The sequence below is a fragment of the Apus apus genome, chromosome 12, assembly GCF_020740795.1.
Source record: "Apus apus isolate bApuApu2 chromosome 12, bApuApu2.pri.cur, whole genome shotgun sequence".
In the NCBI taxonomy this organism is placed as follows: Eukaryota; Metazoa; Chordata; class Aves; order Apodiformes; family Apodidae; genus Apus; species Apus apus.
In genome coordinates this window covers 18409536-18428131 of record NC_067293.1, presented here as the reverse complement: position 1 = coordinate 18428131, position 18596 = coordinate 18409536, and the positions used below count along the sequence as shown (strand labels likewise).

The window sequence follows — 18596 nt, the reverse complement described above, 5'->3', positions numbered from 1 at the left end:
GAAATCCCTGCTTTAAAAATATATCAGAGCCCTCTTTGCTTTCCAAATTTGTGCAACCTGGAAATGAAGTCCTCCCTTCGGGTGTGCAGACCCTTGTCTGCACCAAGCTCCTTCAAGCACTGCCCGAGCTCCCCCGTGCTCAGCTCTGAGGTGCAGATCACAAGAAGAGATGGCAACTGATTGTTCTGATCACTTCAGACAGGTTTAACTGGTGTGGCACGTTTGTTAAATGGTGGCAGATTGAACCCACACTTGTTGAAGATGAATGAGGCGACAGGTAAGTTGCACTTGGTATTTAATCAACCCTTTTGTGTTCCATCTGCAGAGGTCATCTCCCTGCAGCAGTGGAGCCTACCAGGTAACCTGGTGGCTGTGAGCTGGGGGTGTGTTGTAGTTCCAAACTGGGGAAAAAAAAAAGGGATATGCTGGGCTGCCCAGGGATGGGCTGGGAGAGGCTTCGGACGTGGGGGTGTGGGGAGAGAGAAGGTGAGGAGAAGGTTGGCCAGAAACATGTACGTGCAAACACATCACAGCAGCAGGGGTTGCTGCCAGCTAAAGGTGGGAGGGTGAGCAAGTGGCCAGGGAGGGACAGTGTGTGTCTTTTCATGCCAAATTGCAGGGCTGGGGTGGCTCTTTTCTCCTTTCCCAGGCGCTGGTGCCGGGAACGTGCAGGAGAAGAGGAGCTGCTGCTTCTCCCCCAGGCACAGCCAGGGCTTGCCTGGGAGGCTGCATCATGTCAGGGTCATTAGTCCTCTCCATTAACTGACTAAAGAGTTTGCTTGGAAGAAAAGGGATGGTTAAGCAGCTCAGAGACATGGTGTACGTTTTAAATTCCCAGAGGACAGCTGTTGTGTCACAGCTCTCCCAGCAGATGGATGTCTGAAGGCCACACGATGATGTTGCTACCTGCCCAGAGCAGCATGCAGCCCTGCTGAGAAGACCTTCACCCCCTTATTCAAACATTAGAAGGCATTCTTCCATTTGTGTGACCAACCAAGATGTAAGCCTAACCTTTGAGACCAACCACTGGCCCTGTCCTGCAGCTCCCTGTGGTCTTGTCACCCACCACCTGCCTCACCATGCCAGGTGCAACGACACCTTCTGCCCCCCTTGGATTCTTGCCCCTTGCAGTCCCATTCTAGTTCTGACTAATGGAGCTGTGGCTGAGTTTTGCCCTTTCATGATGGTCAGTCTGCAACCTGGCCCACCTTTCCTTTCTCCAGGTCTTGGTGCAGGGGCTCCTCTGGGCAGGGACCTCTCTCCTGGATCCCGTGGGATGCCTCATGCCCTCGTGGTCAGGGAAAGTCAACATCATCTCAGTCACATTGACAGTGAGGAAGAGAGGTCTGATGTATTATTTAAAAGTTCTCCCAGCCTGCAATGTTGAAGAAGGAAAAATGCAGAAACTAGAATAAATTATTAGAATTCAACATCTATTGTGCTCATAGAAGAAGAGAGAGCACATCCATCTTCCATGTGCCTCAACAGTGGGCTAGAAGTGTAGTCAAAAGTTTACCCATCCCTCTCCAGTTTCCCTAACCAGTGTGCAGCTTCTCTGAGGTACCCATATGTTCACAGTTGACTTTAACTATTAAATTGATTTGGAAATCAATTTGGCATGTCAGAATCCCATAGGAGAAGGAAGTCGACATCTTCATCTGTCTCCCTGTTTAGAACAGGCCACGACTCAGGCTAAGGTTTGAAAATCAAAACTTGAATTTTCCACTCTAATTTAAATTTCCTCCCCCAGCCTCCTGGCATGTCACAGCAACACAGTTGTTGTCCTCCAGAGATGGTAAATTTCCTAGCATGGTGTCCCATTCCTGGCAGTGATCTACAGCAGATGCTCCAGCAGAAGATAAAAACCTTTGGAACCAAATGGCAATGAAATTCCTTGCAGGAATGTCCTGGTCCCCATGAGACACTGCTTCTCCAGCAGGCTGGGGTGGTGGGAGGGGTGTGGATGCTACAGGGTCTGCTTTTCAGTGGCAGGAGAGAGACAACAACCTTCTACAACTGCAGAGCAAGACACTCAGGAGCTATTGGTGCATACACCTGATCTGGTGGTCCTTGGCTTGCTAGATGTGGCCCTGCCTGACTTAGATGTGCTGGCATGGGTTGCTTGCATCGTGACTGGGAGATATTGAAGCTCTCACCAAGGTTTTAGTCTTATTGCTTGGATCTCTGGGGTTTCCTTGTGCGAAAGGTCCACCAGCAGGAGCTGAAGGAGACCTGTGTTCCAGAGGTGCCACTTCAACACTGCACTGGTGAGGATGTGGACAAAGGTGTCTCGCAGCAATGGCTGTGGAAACTTCAGGCTCCACGAGATGGTGAAGGTGAGTTCAGCCCTGCTCCATGGGTGCCCAGCCTCTCTGCCAAGCTGGTGCACACAGGGGCTTCAGCAGCTCTGCCGTGCCCGGGCAGTTCTGCACCGTGACCACTCCTGACCTGCAGGGACTGCCTGGCCAGCCAGGCTCAGGGCTCCTGCCCTGCTCCTCTGGAGTGAACGGCCATGTGTTTATTTGGAAGCCTTCCTGTTCTGCCCCAATAGCAGTTTGGCATGTTCCTTCGTGCCACAGCTGTTTGGTTACCCCAGGTCATCTGCTTTTCTTAGTCCTCTCCCCACCACCCACTGAAACTCACACCGGCCAGGAGAAGATCATTATCCCCGTCCAAAAATAGCACTTCTCTTGTCTCCCTCTTCCAGGGACCCTGGAAGCTTTAGAGTTTTTCTTCTTTTCTGCTTTCCAGCCCTGCTGCCCATCCCTGCTGCCCCATGAAGGCTGGAGTGGCTGCCCTGGCAGGCGGGCTCTTCGGCGCCACCGGCCTCTTGCTCTTCCTCCTCGCCTTTGGGACCGACTACTGGCTCCTGGCTACAGAGACCTGTGGCATCTTTCCCAGTGGGAACAGCACTCTGCAGAGCGGGGAGGTAAACTCCAACATCTTGCCTTACTTGGGAAGAGAAAGCGTTGACTTAGTGAAATCATTTGCTCTAAAGGCAACGCTAAATACTTTGAATTTCGGCGCTGGTTGGTTTTAATCTGTGGTCGTATTTATGCTCGTTAGAAGTGACCTGTTAATTTAAAACCTCAGCCTGAGCTAACTTTAAAATCTGAACCAGCTTTTCCCCAGTATCCAGCATTTTGACTGAAGTAAAATGCATCTAGGAGGCATGAAGACAGCTCCTCTCTAATCTGGCAAATAAGAACATTAGAGAATGAAAGGCAAAAATGTAAGAGCTTTACTTGTCGACAGCAGTTGCCTCCAAAGACAAAAGAAATTTGATATTTGCCATTAAAAGATTTCTCCCTCTGTAGTTTCTTCTTTTAAAAATAGTTCCTATTTTAAAGTGTAGGACTTGGCAATCATTTGCATCTGAAGTGATGTGATTACAGCACAGTCAGAAAACACGAGCGAACATCAGACACTGCTCAGACTAGGCAAGAATTCCTGCCTGTTGAACAAGAAGAGACCTATATATTTTAAAATTAAGGGATATAGATAGGATTTTAGCTATCAGGAAATATAACTTCTGAGGGATGTTGTGGTATTTTAGTGCTAACTGCTGGTGTCACTTGTGAAAGTTGAATTTTTAGCTGCACTTACTATTGTCTAACTCTTCAAGGAAATAACCAGATCGGTTCCTTGAGCCACCCACTCTCTAGAAAGGTTTTTGTGCTGATCCATGTGTGATTTTGATTACAAAATGACAGGAAGATCCTTGTTGTGTGCAGATTTTTGTTATTTCAAAGTTCAACCCAATTAGGTTTGATTTTTCTCTGCTGTGGCGAGTCACACTGGGTGAGGCATCATGATGCCAGCAAGACAGATTTTTTTTATCATTCCAGAATCCCATCATCAAATGTAGGACAGTGTTTGCCTGAGTCATGTTTCCAAATGACTTTCTCTATTAAAAAAATAGAAATTATATATGGATATATATAAAAACTGCCTGGCAGAAGACACGTTGCTGTTTGAAGCAGCCTGGTGAAGCCCTGGAGATGTCAGAAACCTGGCTCAGTTTTTGTGCACTTGGGAAGTGACATTGTTAATTGTTTCAGACTTTAGTTTGTGGTGTTGTCTTTTAAAGTGGAGCTGTTGCACTGCACGACACGAGTAAGCACCTGAAACATGTCAGAAAGGCTCCTGGCCCAGTGCTAGTGAGCCTGTCACTAAGGCAGAGCTACTTCAAAGGCATCAGGCAGAAACAGGAACTGCTCTTACTCTCCCCTCCAAGCTATTTTCTTTCTATTTCAGACCCTCTTTTTATTATTTCTGTTTCAGTTCATGGTTGTGTACAACGGGTCTGTGGTTTTTTTTTCCTTCTCTGCCTTTTCTTAAACTGGCAAATCCTGTCCCTTACAGATAAGGATGGGCTCGAGGATCTGCCAAGCAGTGATTAAATATGCCATGGATGCTCTGAGTCAGCAGCCATCCAGCTGATGGAGTCTGAGGGCTGCGTGTTACCATTAGCATAGTTGGTAATTTATCCTGAAAGTAAGAGGAGAGTCAGGTCAGAGCTCTAGGAGTGGTCAAACCTCTTTGCCTAAAAACACGGAGGTGAGGGAATGATCTTCTAGCACCTCCTTGTCAAGTCCCGTCTCCTTTCTCTTGTTCCCAGGGTCCAATCCTTTTTCTCCATCCTCCACAAAATGTCATTTTATACCAGTTGTGTCTCCTTTACCAATTTTGATGTGGTAAAGGCAAAATAGATTTGGGCTACAGTTTTAATAAGGCTTTTGGTAAATAGTCCATGACTCAACTTTGCAGTATGGTCCCTTCTGGAAAGACTTAGACCTTGTGCTCAAAGATCTGGTCTGGTAGTTGAAGTAGACTCACCAAAAAGTGAACAATTGTCAAAATCCCTGTCCTGGTCTATAAGGAGAATGGTGTGGAAAGATTAATTTGTCTCTCTCATAAGTTGAGCATAATTTCTACTGGGCTCAGCAGGGAGAGAAAGAAAAGAGGAAACTTTTGGGCTGGTGGTTGGAAGAGGCTGGAACATGGGGAGTGTTAGAGCTGGACTGACTTCTGGGGTTGAGTCAGACCTTACCTGGACCCTGCAGAGTAGCAAGGACACTTGAACTGTTGCATTGGGTCACCCCTACAATCGTCTACCTGGTCATCAACCTGCTTCAAACTGGTTACAACAGCAGTAAAATTTACTCCAGGTAGGTGTTGAAGAAGTAGAGTCCACCCAGAATGCTCTGCTCCCTGACGTGCCCTTCCAGCTCCAAAAATCAGTGGTTTAAAGATATTAAAGAAGAAATTTAATTTGTGAAGGTCTGCAGGACAGTTTGTTATCAGGACATTTTGTGGTTCTGATACACCAGCAAGTCAAGGACAGCACCTGACTCTGGGTTCCCCAACCCCTCCAAAACCAGCTCAACAATAAATGAGAACCCCGACAAAAAAATGAAAGCAACATCCCTCTAAAAAATACACCCTTTCCCATGATCATCCCTGTGTCAGCTTGGGCTTTCATTCCTCCCCAGGATGAAGTGCAGACAGAGGTCAGGAAGGAGGTCCTCACTTTCCACCACGAGGGCTTCTTCTGGAGGTGCTGGTTCTTCGGCGAGGGGCACCCAGAGACCATCTGGACCTTCTGGTACAGTGAGTACGATGCCACTGCAGACATCTTGTTCTTCTTTTCATTCTCATCATCTCTACATCAAAAGCAAACTTGGGTCACCCTTTCTGTGCTCTTTTTTTGACTTGGAGTTTGCTCTCAGAGGGTTGTTTGCAGAAATGTAGGAACCTCTTGATGCCTTTTTAAAGTATCACTTAGTCTTGGGGAGTGGTGGCCTCCACAGCAAGGCCAGCTCTTCCCCCATCCCTGTTTGTGTTCAGTTAAGGGCAGAACATGAGCCTGTGCCTTTCCTGGCCCTTGACACTGCTCTTCTCAGCCTTTTCAGCCATTGGGATGTTCCCAGTTCCCACTGATTTCAGCACTGGGAAGGCTGGGTGCACACCTGTGGTGCTCCAGGACCACAGTGAAACCGTGGGCCACGCGTGAAAAAACCAGAGATGCCTGCAAAATCTTCTTTGGTTTTCCTGAAAGCTCATTCACTCTTCCAAAAAAGAATTGAAGGAGAGGGTGAAAACCTGTTCTGAGAGACCAGCTGGTGCTGAGGGGTGGCCCATGTGAAGTATGAGGTCTTGGCCCAGTGAACAGGGTGTTCCCACCAGGAAGAGCAAAGGAGTGAGACCACCCCCAGCACGTTGAGCCAACAACCAGTTCACCCACGTTAGTGCAGGGTGGGTAATTAGAGAACAGCCTTTCCCTGGGCTGCCACAACCCTAGAGACATTTAGGAAAAAAAAGAAAAAAAGATGTTTTGAATCATTTCTGCAGAGGTTTTGAACACTGCAAAAGCCTTGACCCTGCACTCATGGTGGCTTCAGGCTGCTCTGAGATGTTCAGGTGCCAGGAGAGCAGAGTGATTTCCCTCCTAGGGTGTTTGGCAAAAAAAACCAACCCTGTGCAGGTCCTCACAAGGAATTTACTTTGCTGTGATCAAACTTGCCAATGACTTTGCTGTCCCCCAGCCCCTGACCTGTGTTTCCTGCCAGTTCTGGCAGGAACAGCTACTGCCACCATTCAGATATTTTGAGTGGGAATGTCTTGATATAAAAAGAACAGGCTTGAGAAGAGGGGCTTTGCTAACTAATGACATTGTATGGAAACACATGATGTCCTATAATGTCACCTGGAGTGAAATGGCTCTTTCTGATAACTGGCAAATTTGTATTACTTCTTTAGGTATTTATTATAATAGGGTTGATCTGGCAAATTAATTTGCTGCCCTTGTGGATGTAATAATTAAGTCAATAGGTATTCCATAGCCAATTTAGCGTGAACTAATGTCCACCTATTATAAAGTGCTCCTTTGAGCTGGGGAACATATTTAAATAAGTAGCCAACCATTAATTAATTAATTTAACACTCATTCTGTTCCCGTTAATCATGATAAGCCTCAGTGGTATTCACATTGATGGGGCACTTCCTTTCTAATTGTGCTTTGCCTCCTCACCAACTGCAGGTCTTGTTAAGGTACTTTGGTCTGGTACCCAAGTAGCTTTGCCCCTTCTGGGCTGTCTGACACGTTTGCTGGAAGAAAACAGCAATGGGAATATTTACGTTGATGGCATTTGCTCCATCTTGCATGATTTATGCCCAAATCAGACTCAGGTTCTGAAGATGGTGGACAGCTAGAAGTCTCAGAACATGTTACGTCTCCTCTCTCTCTCATCAGTCTTTCTTTCCCCCTCCCTGCTTCTTCCCCTCCCTTTTTCTTCCCCCCTTTTCTTTTTTTTCCTTTTTCTTCTTCTTCATTTTTTTAACTTTTTGCCCCTTTTTCTCCTTGCCTTTCTGTCTTTCTTTTTCTTTTCTCTTTTCCTCTATTATTTGTCTTTTCTTATTTGTCTTTTCTTATTTTTCTTTCTTTTTCTTTTTTTCTTTTCTCTTTTTTTCTTTCCAAACAGGGTTTTCCATCCTTCTTGACTCACCAGCCCTTTTTGCCTTCTGTGAGGGTTTTGTGCCTCTGAACCCAGTAACTGTGACTTTGCAGGGAATAAAAGCAATACAATTGGTTTCTTTTTCTGCTGTTCTTTTTCAGCCAGCCAAGTACACCCCAAGTTCTGCATGCATGGATACCTCTTCCCTCTGCCCATTGCTCTTGGACCTTTTCCCCACCCTTCCTACGACACGACAGCAGGTGGGTTTCTTTCCTCCTTCCCCAAGTGGTGGGACAGGGGTCACCATGTGTGTCATTGCTCTGGTTCTCCTGGTGCAAATGCTGTGGCCAAGCTCGCCCAAGACTTTTGGAAAGCTCCTTCACAAAAGGGTTCTGCTCAGTTGGCTGCCCCAAGCCATGAGCACATGGAGGTGTTCTCCAGCATCTTCTCTCCTCCAGAAGGAGCCATGCCTGGCTGCCAGCCCTGCACCCTCCCCTGGGTGCTCAGTGCCTACTCCTATCAGCAAGGGAAGATGCTAAATCCATCCTCTCCCTTCTCCCACCTCCTCACTCACTGGGAGGAGCTGGAGGCAAAGGGCTTCTGCCCCATGGCCAAATCCAGACCCTGCAGAAACAAAAAGAATTGATCCTGGGCTGTGGGCTTGTGGCAATCCAGCATTGACCCATTTCCAGAGCCTTGGCTTCCTGGGAGAGCTCTGGGGTTGACTTGTTGCAAAGCAAAATAAACAAGCACTGGAAAAATCAGGGAAAGACCAAATCGTTAGAAGCTCCACGTAAGTGACTGACTTGTTTTAATACACCGAGCAAGACCCAGTTGGAGAGCTCCCTTTTCAACCAAGTTCCCTTTTTTATTTGTGTTTCTCTGTATTTGCAGAGTTCTTTAATGAATCAGCTGCCGTTAGGAATTGTAATTTGCTAAATTGGTGGCAGCAGCTAGAATTAATTCAATGATCTTTTTTGAAATGAATTGATTTCTCTAACTAGTCTGCATCACTCCACCTTGCCTCTGGGGAACCCAGGGCAGGCATCCTGCACAAACAAACATCTTGACCTTTTCCTTAGCCTTTAGCAGTACCTTTAGTTTTGTTTTTATTTTTTTTTTTTATATGAGGAATTAATTGAAAAAAAAAAACAAACAATAAAATACCCAGCACACCAAACCACCAACCCAAGGATCACGTTTAGGGCAGCTCGTTCCTTTTGCTGGGCTGTGCAGGATTCCTGCCTCAGGGAGCACCTTGCAGTGTGAAATGGATGTGAGGGACCCATGGAGGGGAAAAGGAGGAGCCAAATCCTGTCGTGGGGGGGTTTTATTTTCTGCTCAGGAGAGGCAGGCAGGCGTGACGTCTGGTTTCTGAATGATCTCACTGAGCACACTGGGTTTTTTTTTTTCCCTGTACTAAATAAAGGGCCCTGGAGGCATCTGTCCCTGCCTGTCAGCCCTGGCTGTGGAATTCTCTCCAGCTGCTGCCCAGCAATGAGCACTGGGACAGGTTCCTGGGGTGGTGCTGGGGACTGGCTGTGCCTGGAGGGTCCTGGCACCCACCCTGCTGTGATCCCCATGGAGGGGAGGGTGTCTCAGCACCCACACTGAGTTCCCTGCTGCATCCACCCCCTGAAATGCTCTGGGACCAGCACCAAGAGCAGGAACTTCTGCCATTAACATTCATTTTCCTTCAAACTAGTCCATCCTCCTGTGCAAATGATGACAAACCAGGAGGCCATCCAGGAAGAGGGGTCCTCCAGCTGGTACCTGCTCCAGAGATAATTCTGCCTCTGCATCCTCATAGGCTCCCTGAGAGGACTTGGTGAGGGGAAGTTAAACATGAAAATGAATTCTGTGGTTTGGGAGAGTTCAAGATACTTATCTCTCCCTAAGTGGCTCTCCTGACAAAATGGTTTCAAATGAGAAAAAGGGCATCTTCTCTGTAACCCTTTTCTTTCAAGTGTGAATCCCTTCAGCACTGCCCACTTGCTTGTGCTCAGCTCTAACCTCTCTAACTTAGAGTTTCTGAAAAACAAGGGACAGAACAGGATGGGGTGGTCTGAGAGGACCAGATAAACCAGGGGAACTGGGAGCAGGGTAGCAAGAGCCTGATGGCCACCACCTTTGGCCAGGCTTTATGGCAGGGACTGGAACAGACTTGGTTACTCAGAGATCTAAACTGGTGGGGTCTATCCTGTCCTGTGGGATGTGATGGACACAAACCTGCTTGGCTCTGGCCAGTGTGGCTGCATGAAGTCCCAGCAAAAACCCCCAAACCCAGGGGATGAAGAGGCAGCCACACTCCTGCCCTGCTCTTGGAGTCAAGCAAGGCCATGAATGGGGGAAATCACAAGCTCCTGTTTTCCCTGCAAGCAAAAACTGCCTTGATTTTAAACCAGGAACCTGGTGCCTTCTGCAAGCGGTAATTGAAATGGAACAAAGATGTGACCTGACTCCATCTCTCCCAGTTTTCCCATTTTCCTTCCTTTCTTGCCAATCCCTTCCCTCCCCCACAGGCACAGCAAACCACGGTGTCTTCTGCTCCCCACCCTTCCCTGGCCAACCTCCCCATCCCCTTGTACTCATTCCAACCCTGTTACCTAGGACACTGACATCCAACCTGAACTCGCTCCACTTTTCCTGCCTTTCACCTCCCTGATTTTACTCTTTTTTCCCCCCCCATGCAGTGTACAGAGGCTTCTGGACGGCCTTCATCATCCTGGCTGTGGCCACCGGGCTGGTGGGAGGGCTCCTGCTGGTCTGTGGGGTGCCCTTCGTGAGCCCCCGTGCCTACAAAGCTGGAGGGGGGTTCCTCCTCACCTCGGGTAAGATGCTGAGGGGCAAGGGGACGTGGGCCAGGGATGCATCCATGCTCTTTGGGCTGAGTGCAGGGGAAGGGGAGCAGCTGGGGACCAGGCAGTGCTGGAGGGAAGTGGGGGCTCTGGTGGGAGCTGCATTGTCAATGATTTCCCTCCTCCCCTGCTGGAAAGAAACCTCTTATGCTGTGTCGAGCTTTAGCATGGTAGTCTTTAGTCCTAGGGAGGCTGGGGTTTGAGAAAACTACTTGCTCTTCTTTGCAGTGCAGGGGAGCAGAGCCTTTTATTTTGGGGAATTTCGTAGCATTGGCTCACAGAATCACACAATCATTTTGGTTGGGAAGGAGCTTTAGGACCATCAAGTCCAACCATTGACCCAGCCCTGCCAAGGCCACCCCTGCCCCACGTCCCTCAGCACCATCTCCAGGGCTTTGAAACCCCTCCAGGGATGGGGACTCCACCTGCCCTGGGCAGCCTGGGCCAGGGCCTGACAACCCTTTTGGGGAAGAGATTGTTGATAATATCCAACATAACCTCCCCTGGCACCACATCAGGCCATTACCTCTTGTCCTATGACTTGTTCCTTGGGAGCAGAGCCCGACCCCCCCTGGCTCCAACCTCCTCTCAGGCAGCTGTAGAGTCATCAGGTCTCCCCTCAGCCTCCTTTGCTCCAGGCTGGACACCCCCAGCTCCCTCAGACACACCTTGGAAGACCTGCTGGTGTTAACCTGGGGCAGCACTCAGCTGCACTAGGTTTCCCTAGGTCAGTCTTTGCCCTCAGACCTCTCCTGCCTCTGCTGTTAACACCTGGTGCTGCTGGAGGCCCCACTGAGCAAGGACAGGGACACCCAGAAATGGGAGGGCTGGCTTAGTAGGTAAAGAGGTGGCCCAGCAGGAAAATGAATTAAAACCAGACATTTGTTCATTTTCCCCACATCATTATGAATGATTCCATTGAATTATCACTTGGGTTTGTTTTTTTCTTTTTCTGTTTGAGGAGGAATAACTGGCTTAACTAGTAGAGATACTTGGTTATTATCAGTGACTCCAACTCAGAAAAATCTCTTTTGCAACTCCAGCAGCTAAAGGCTGGAGCTCAGCAGAGCCATGTCAAGTGAAGAACTCCACAATGAAGTCAGACTTTTCTCTGGAAAACCACAGCTTAATTATGGATCCTGCCCCAGGTCCTGCTTCCCCACACGTGGCATTAATCAAGCACCAGGCAGTGTCTTTGCTCCCAGTTTGGGTTTTGTGTGTGCCCAAGTTTTTTGGGGCTGAAAACACCCATGAAAATATTTAACAAGAGAGCTCCCAACATTGACCTTGGAGGAGCTCCACCCAAACTTCCAATCTGCTGATGTCCTGCTATTGTTACCTTTTATCCTTTTGTGCCATTATTTAGCTCCCAGTCCATTTTACAGCTCCTTTCCTAAGTTCTTTCTCCTCCACATGGACTAATAATTAACCACCAAGCTGCTTGTTAAAATGAAGCTAGATGACAGGAAGCTATTTGTCCAAAAGAACCTGGAAGGCACTAAATCAGTGTGGCTCTACCTGCCTCTGCTAATTAACTTTGCATTTTGTCTGATTTTCCACGTGCCTCCAGGTCTTCTGTTGCTGAAGTGAGGGCAGCCAGCCTCTGGGTTCCTCCTTATCTCTCTCTTATCTAGTTGAATAGATCCTTGGTTGGGCTTGATTTTTCTGAAGGCAAATTTCAAGTGGTTTTACACCCATGGATTTCATTTGGGAATGCAAGACATCCTGTGATCAGCCCTCCAGCAGGTGCCAGGGCCTTCTGCTGAGGAGTGTTGGCCACTTGACATCTGAATGCATTGAAGTCATCTCTTCTAGTGAGATTCAAGCCAAATATTTGAATCCTTCCAGATGAGACACTGGCTACCTCAGTTAAAGCCTCTTCAAAACACTCAACGTTCAGCCCAAATGGAAAAACTGTGACCTGTCACCTTCTGGCACTGGCCAGACAGGTCAAAGATCACACAGAAAATGAGGCTGAGCAATATTGAATCCCTCCCTTCCATTTTTTTCCCCTGTTGTTTTTGCACTTTATTTGACTACTTCTTGATTGAAAGGCTGGGCCATAGAATGTGACACTTTTTAGAGGAGCTGATTATGCATCACACAAACCTCTTGGCATCAGACAAAGATGCTGCTGCTGAAATTGAAGTTTGTATTAATGCAGACTCAATCTGAACAGCAATCATTGTTATTAACTGTCATTAAGAGGACCGAGTTCAGCTGCAAGAGGCTTCCTGCTAGATTTTTCAATCTAAAGGGAGAATGTGACAGTATTTCAGCATTTTCAGCAAAGTTTTGCTCAGAGTTTCAGCTGAATGTTTTATTTTTGAGCCGGGATCCTGAGCTCAGACCTCTGGATCCTGCTTGGCACTGGCTTCCTGATGGATTCAGGATGCAGCCCTCCATGGTTATTTTCTCACTGCCCCTTCTAAAAATATTTTGCATAACTGTGCTAAGCTGTAAGAACAATAGATTGAACACAGCTTCAGCTCCTTTGCCATCCCTTTCCTTTGGAGAGTGGGATTTGGAGACAGGGCATGGGAGGACACACATCTTGTCTTCTAATCATGGCCTGGGGGTCAGTGTTAATTAACCTCCCTGGCAGAAAGGATCTCTCCTTGAGGAAGTGTGGAAGAGATGGCAGTTTGTAATTCAGGAAGGTGTTCTGGCTGTGGGATGGTGAGATGGGGCACCATGACTGCAAGATGCCCTGTCCTCCTGGGTCATCCCCTAACACAGCTGTCCATAACCTCCCTGCAGCCCATGCCCAGGTCAGGAAAACCCAGCTGGGATTAATCTTTGCAAAACCATGCAATATTTGCCACTGAAAGGCTCTAAAGGTGTTACTGGGGTTAATCTGTGCCCTGATGGTTAACCAGGCTGAGGTGACCTCTAGGAGCTGCTGTGCCAGGTCACAGGGGGGATTCACTGCCTTAGGGTGAAGATTGTTACCTCTCCATTAGATCCCTTTAGCTTTCCTCCTTGAGATGCCTTTTCTTTACTGTCATTTCAAGAGGAGAAACCTGAGTGTCTGCCAGCTCCTGGAACAAATGCAGTGCTGGGGGTAGGGAGGGTCCCTTTCAAGGGACTGGAGCCAGCACCTTCATTCCTTCTGCTGGGTGGCTTGGGAAATAGAGCTGGAGCCCCACCAGGCATGTGGTGCTGCTTGTGTTTGCACATCACATGCTGGCTGAGCTGCCATCCTTGCCTGCCAAAACCACCATCCTCATCATCCTGAGCCACCATCCTCACCATCCAGCTCCCCAGAGCACCCCAGCTGCAGGAGCTGCTGTCCTTCCAACACTTGCCATCTCAGCCTCAGCTTCAGTCCTTGCAAAGGGGAGGCAGGCACTGCCTGGTGACTAATTGTCCCCCTTGTTTTGATAGTCAGGTGACAATATGACTAATTATTACTACAATGTCACCGAGAGAGGCTGCACTGCAGCTTCTGGAAGCTGTTTGAATTGCTTGGTTGTTCTTCTTGGCTCTCTGTGCTTGTGCTCCTCAGTTTTCATTTCCCTTGGGCACTGTCTTTAGGGCTGAGGGAGTTGATGTTGTTCAGCCTGGAGAAGAGAAACCTCCAGGGAGACCTCACCTGGTGAGAAAGGTGAAGGAGTCAAAGTCTGTTATTTTCCTAATTAGCAGAATACACAGAAACTCAGTATCCTCCCCAGAACAAGAGTTAAAGACTGAGTTTACTCACCTGCCCCTACAATTAGCAGCTATAAAGCTGTCACAAGGACACCAAGTGAGAGAAAGGAAAAGCCCATCTCCAATTTCCCCACAAGGAGGGTGCAGCTCTCCTGGGAGGGGAGATGGAGCATCAGGTGGGTTCAAAGGAGAAAGATTTAATACCCCACCTCAATCTTCTTGCACTTAGCCCCTCTCTAGAAGATGCTGTTGACTTCATCAGCGTCGAGATGGAGTTTTGCAGCTCCTTTTTTTTCCACACTGTCCTTATGAACAGAGGCAAAGAGGGAAGGGGGAGAAAAAGGGATCACTTGGCTAATTTTCCAGTGGTAGAAACCACAGGGATGCTGAGAGGAGCAGGGACGTGGTCTGGTTTGATGAGGTCTTCACCCAAATCCAACAAACATCCTGACTCTCGGGTGCATGTGCTGACCCTGGGCTCATTTATTGGGCAGAAAACAAGGGGGGTTTTGTCATGTTGCTGCCCAAGGCAGGAAGAAATCTGTCTCCTTACATAAAAAGTGACTTGGGGTGGGCAGGAACTGAAGATGTCTTCCTGCTGCACCTGAGACTCAAGACCCCAAAAAGGAGGGGTTAAAGTGAGACCTGTTCAAAGGATGAAAAATCCAGAACGAGCAGCCTTTTTAAAACAAAAAGCCTGAATCCTCACGTGGGTAAGATGGGAGTGGAGCATCCTGACCATTCCCCAGTGAAGAGTCTACCAGTGTTTAAAGTGTGACAGATTTCAGGCAGTGTCACGAATACCTGGGATTGTTCCAGGGGAGCATTTCTTTTTGCTGCTGAGTTGTCAGTGAGCTGCCCTTTCTGTGTATCTACCCTCCTCCCTCAGCTGCTCCTGCCCTTTTGATTTCCTCTCCTCACCAAGGAGATGCTGCCAATCCCAAGGACTCCTCACCCACTCACCTGTAATTATTTCAGGGAAGGAGGCTGCTTACTTTACATTTGCTTGTCATTTTCCCAGAGTGTGAAAACGTTCTTAATTTAGATGCCAAGGCTGTGCCATCACCTCCAGTACCTGTTTAATAATAAATCCTTCCAGGAGAGAACAGGTGCTTCTCTTGGGACCATCTCCCCATCCTCAGCTCCTGGTGAGCTTGGGGATGGTCCAATTAATCTGATTTCTTCAATAAATGAAGCTTAGGCCATCTGAATTGTCCTAGGGTCATTCAACAAAACACCCCCAGGGTTATTTAAAGAAAACCAGAAGATTTTAAAGCAAAGCAGGACCATACCTGTGTCCTCTGTCCCACTTGGACTACATTTTTACTTGCATCTCTGACCGTAGGTATCATAAGTTAATGAAATAGAAATTGATCCTTAAAAGAGCACTTTTCAAGGTTCAGTTGCCATCTAATTAATTTAATTTTAAATTACATCAGTAATAAAGACTTAATTGCCTTCTTATCAATATATTGTATTTTGTAAGGGACATGTGACTATTTAACCATGCAATCATTTTTCTTATGGTAGAGTAATTGGTATTTTAAGCATACAACTCTCCTATTAAGTGTAAAATATTTATTTGTGCACTTAATTTCAAGTGGTATCAAAATCTCAATGAACATGCAAATGCTACAACAGCTGCTGTTTAACCCCTCCCCTGCCTCTTCAGCAAACATGAGGACTTCTCCATGGAAGGGAGAAGGGCTGGGAACAACAGCCCGTGGTGACATCAAAGATATGCTCGTGGTTACTCCAGTTTTGGATGATGAAGGTGCTTTTTGCAGCCTTAGGGTAGAGGAGGCAGATCAACAGACATGACAGCTCAGGACAGGCAGGAAGCTCCAATTTCTATCTAACACGTGGACTTTGAACCCTCAGTCCCTTCCCCTCAGTCTCATTTTTGGCTACAGCTTGGGAAGTGGAGGTTGCCTGCAGATGTGCTTAGCCCCACCAAGGGCAGGAATGCAGCTGAACATGGATGTGTCTTCTCTGAGCAAGGTTTCAGGCCCCACCATCACTAAGCAGAGCCACCAGTGTCAAGCTTTACCTGTGTCCTTTGCTTAGCACAGGAGCTGGGTTGTGCAGAGTATGAGCTGCCAGGAGGAAGAATTAAATATACTACAAGCTACCTCTGATTTAAAAATTGCAAAGGGAGAAATTAAATCCAGCAGAAGCCACAACACATCCACAGAACTGTGTGGTAGCTTGTCAACTAAATTAATTTCCAACTGTTCACTTCTCCTATAAAAATATTATAAGCTGTGATGCATTTCTTTCATATCTATATATCTGCATGTGTATATATCTCTATATACATCTCTGTCTCTAGTTATATCACAGCTTCTAGCTGTGGAAGGAGCCAGAGCAGATCTTACTGATGTGCTTTCAGATCTGTCATCATAACATCACTGTTTAGTTTTAATATATGTTGACTTTATAATGCACTATCTCTATTCTTTAATGCGATACAGTAAATATCTTGGGGCCACACTAGTTCTTGTCATCTTCTTCACATGGAGGAGCTGGACCTGAGCCTCTCACCAGCATCCCTTTGGATTATGGGGAAAGGAGGTTCCTGTTATGACCCCAACGCCTCCAAACCCACGGCAGGTCTAGGAGGTGCTTTTCAGATGTGGCCAACTCTTCCTGCAACCACTGCCCTCCCTGGGGTCTGCATCTGGAAAGAGGAGCTGGTGAGCTCAGATGGGAGCTCTGCTCCTTGGGTCACAGGGGAGCAAACCCACTCCAAGCAAGATGCTGACCTTGGGCTCATGGCTCAGCCTCAAGTGTGGCCTCAGCCCTCCTGCCAGCTGCCTGGCACCAGGGAATGCCAAGGAGGCCTCACCTGCCAAAAGGAATACTTTCTAGCCTCACAGAATAAGCTCTTTATAATTTATTTCTTTTAATTCTGTGATTTAGTAACCCATCTGAGATGAATATCTCATGGCTGCCTGCCTTTTCCACTCTATTCCGTGTTACTTCTCTGCAAAACACCACCACCTATCCTCCTCCTCACGTGTTTTAAGGCTTGGTTGCAAAGCTCAGTTCAAAGAAGGGTAACACAAGAGGTGGAGGGGCCCTGCACAGGCCACAGCAGCCACTGGTGTCTGTGTGGGCTCTGCTGCTGGGCAGGTTGGGTGCTGGGTAACACTTGCCATCAGCAAGACTGATCCCCACATCTCTGTGTTTCTGCTGGAAATTGGATCTGACACTACTGGAAAGGGCAGGTAAAAAAGGGGAAAAAAAAAATAATCAGTCTTAGTCTCACCTTCTCACTCATATAAGAGAAATTAAATGTTAAAAAAGAAAAAATGACCTACTTTTAGATGCCTGCTGTGAACACCAACCATGGTGATGGTGGTTTCTCCAAAGCTGCAACGAGCCCTCGGTAGCGCCGGCGGTCAAGGCACGAGGTGTTGATCTGCCTGTGGCTGGGCAGGAGCTGGTCTCAGCCATGTGGGTCTCTCCCATGGTGATTGGGCTTGGATTTCATGGGAACGTGCAGAGGAAGGTCATGAATAATACTTCTGCAACTCAGCTTTGCTGCAAGAAGGAATGGAAACGTGTTGCCACCTTTTCTCCGTTTTACTTCTGTGATTCATAAGCTGGTTGTAAGAATAACTCATCTTTGTCTCTCTTGCCAGGAGGCTTGTTTCTCCTGCTGGTGTTTCTCTTCGTGATGTGGAAGGAGTTTGCAGCTGATTTTCAGAAGTACATCCTCCTGGAGAGGAGTGAGAAGTGCCTGGACGACGTTCCCGTGCACGTGCACTACGGGTGGTCGTTCATGTTTGCTGCAGCCGGGGTGCCCCTGGTCTTAATTTCTGGACTCCTCTTCTACCTGGTTGGCAGAGACATTAGGAAGTCCCTGGAGTAAGACAAATATGGAGAAGGGCACTTGAGAAAACTGGTGATGCTCCTTGGAACGGAACACACCCGAGTTTTGAGGACTAGGTGGTTCTTGTAGCTATAATTGTAGGTGCATGATCATACCCACCCTTACCTGGAGGCAGGGACGGAGCACTGAGCATCCAACCTCTCTCAGCCCCAAACCAGGCTGAATGTCCAGCTTCAGCATGGTCACACCTCGCAGACCTTGAGATGTATCTATGGCTTTTGCATCCATTTTACCTGCAGCCCTGGGAACAGCCTTGGCTGTGAAAGCAGCTTCCCCCCCCCATCCATAAGCAGCAGAGCTGGAGTTCTGTGGCCTTCCCAGCATCCTTGTTTCTTGGAAAAGGTAATTGACTCTGGCGGCCACGCTGGATGCCAGAATGTCTATTTCTGAAAAGCAATTAAGAATGATTTTATTTTTATTTTAGCTGGCTCTAATTGACATCAAAGGACAACCATTTCATGGGATGTCGGGAAACGGGAGAACCTCTTTGTTTTTCCTAAGAAGCCCCTGATTCTAAACATACAAATGTACCTGGACCCAACCTAACTTTCCTTCAGTGAATAAACCAGTTTCTGTGGCATGAAACCTACCACGAATTCATTAGTGTTTCTTTGCAGCATTTAATGTTTTCCCTGGACACGGTGTTGTGGGGATTTACAACCCCAAAACTGAAAGATGGTCAGAGATGGGGGGAAGGGGGGGGAACAATGTTCTTTGTTAGGGTAGACCATA

General features: G+C 47.6%; 1 protein-coding gene across 1 annotated transcript; it reads left to right on the top strand.

The window, feature by feature from the left end:
• Window positions 1–2657: 2657 nt before the first annotated feature.
• LOC127389820 (transmembrane protein 182-like) lies at window positions 2658–18453 on the top strand. Its single transcript, XM_051630697.1, has 5 exons — window positions 2658–2929; window positions 5496–5613; window positions 7619–7717; window positions 10151–10288; window positions 17614–18453. Exons 1-5 carry the CDS (start codon window positions 2777–2779, stop codon window positions 17841–17843), a joined length of 738 nt encoding a protein of 245 aa, XP_051486657.1. The 5' UTR covers window positions 2658–2776; the 3' UTR covers window positions 17844–18453.
• The last annotated feature ends 143 nt before the right edge of the window (window positions 18454–18596 follow it).

What these genes read in the sequence shown, in the direction of transcription:
- LOC127389820 (XM_051630697.1), top strand. Translation starts at nt 2,777, where the DNA reads ATGAAGGCTGGAGTGGCTGCCCTGGCAGGCGGGCTCTTCGGCGCCACC. An exon ending in TTCCTACGACACGACAGCAG is followed by an intron (nt 7,718 to 10,150) that starts GTGGGTTTCTTT and finishes CCCCCCATGCAG; the next exon opens with TGTACAGAGGCTTCTGGACG. An exon ending in GGGGTTCCTCCTCACCTCGG is followed by an intron (nt 10,289 to 17,613) that starts GTAAGATGCTGA and finishes CTCTCTTGCCAG; the next exon opens with GAGGCTTGTTTCTCCTGCTG.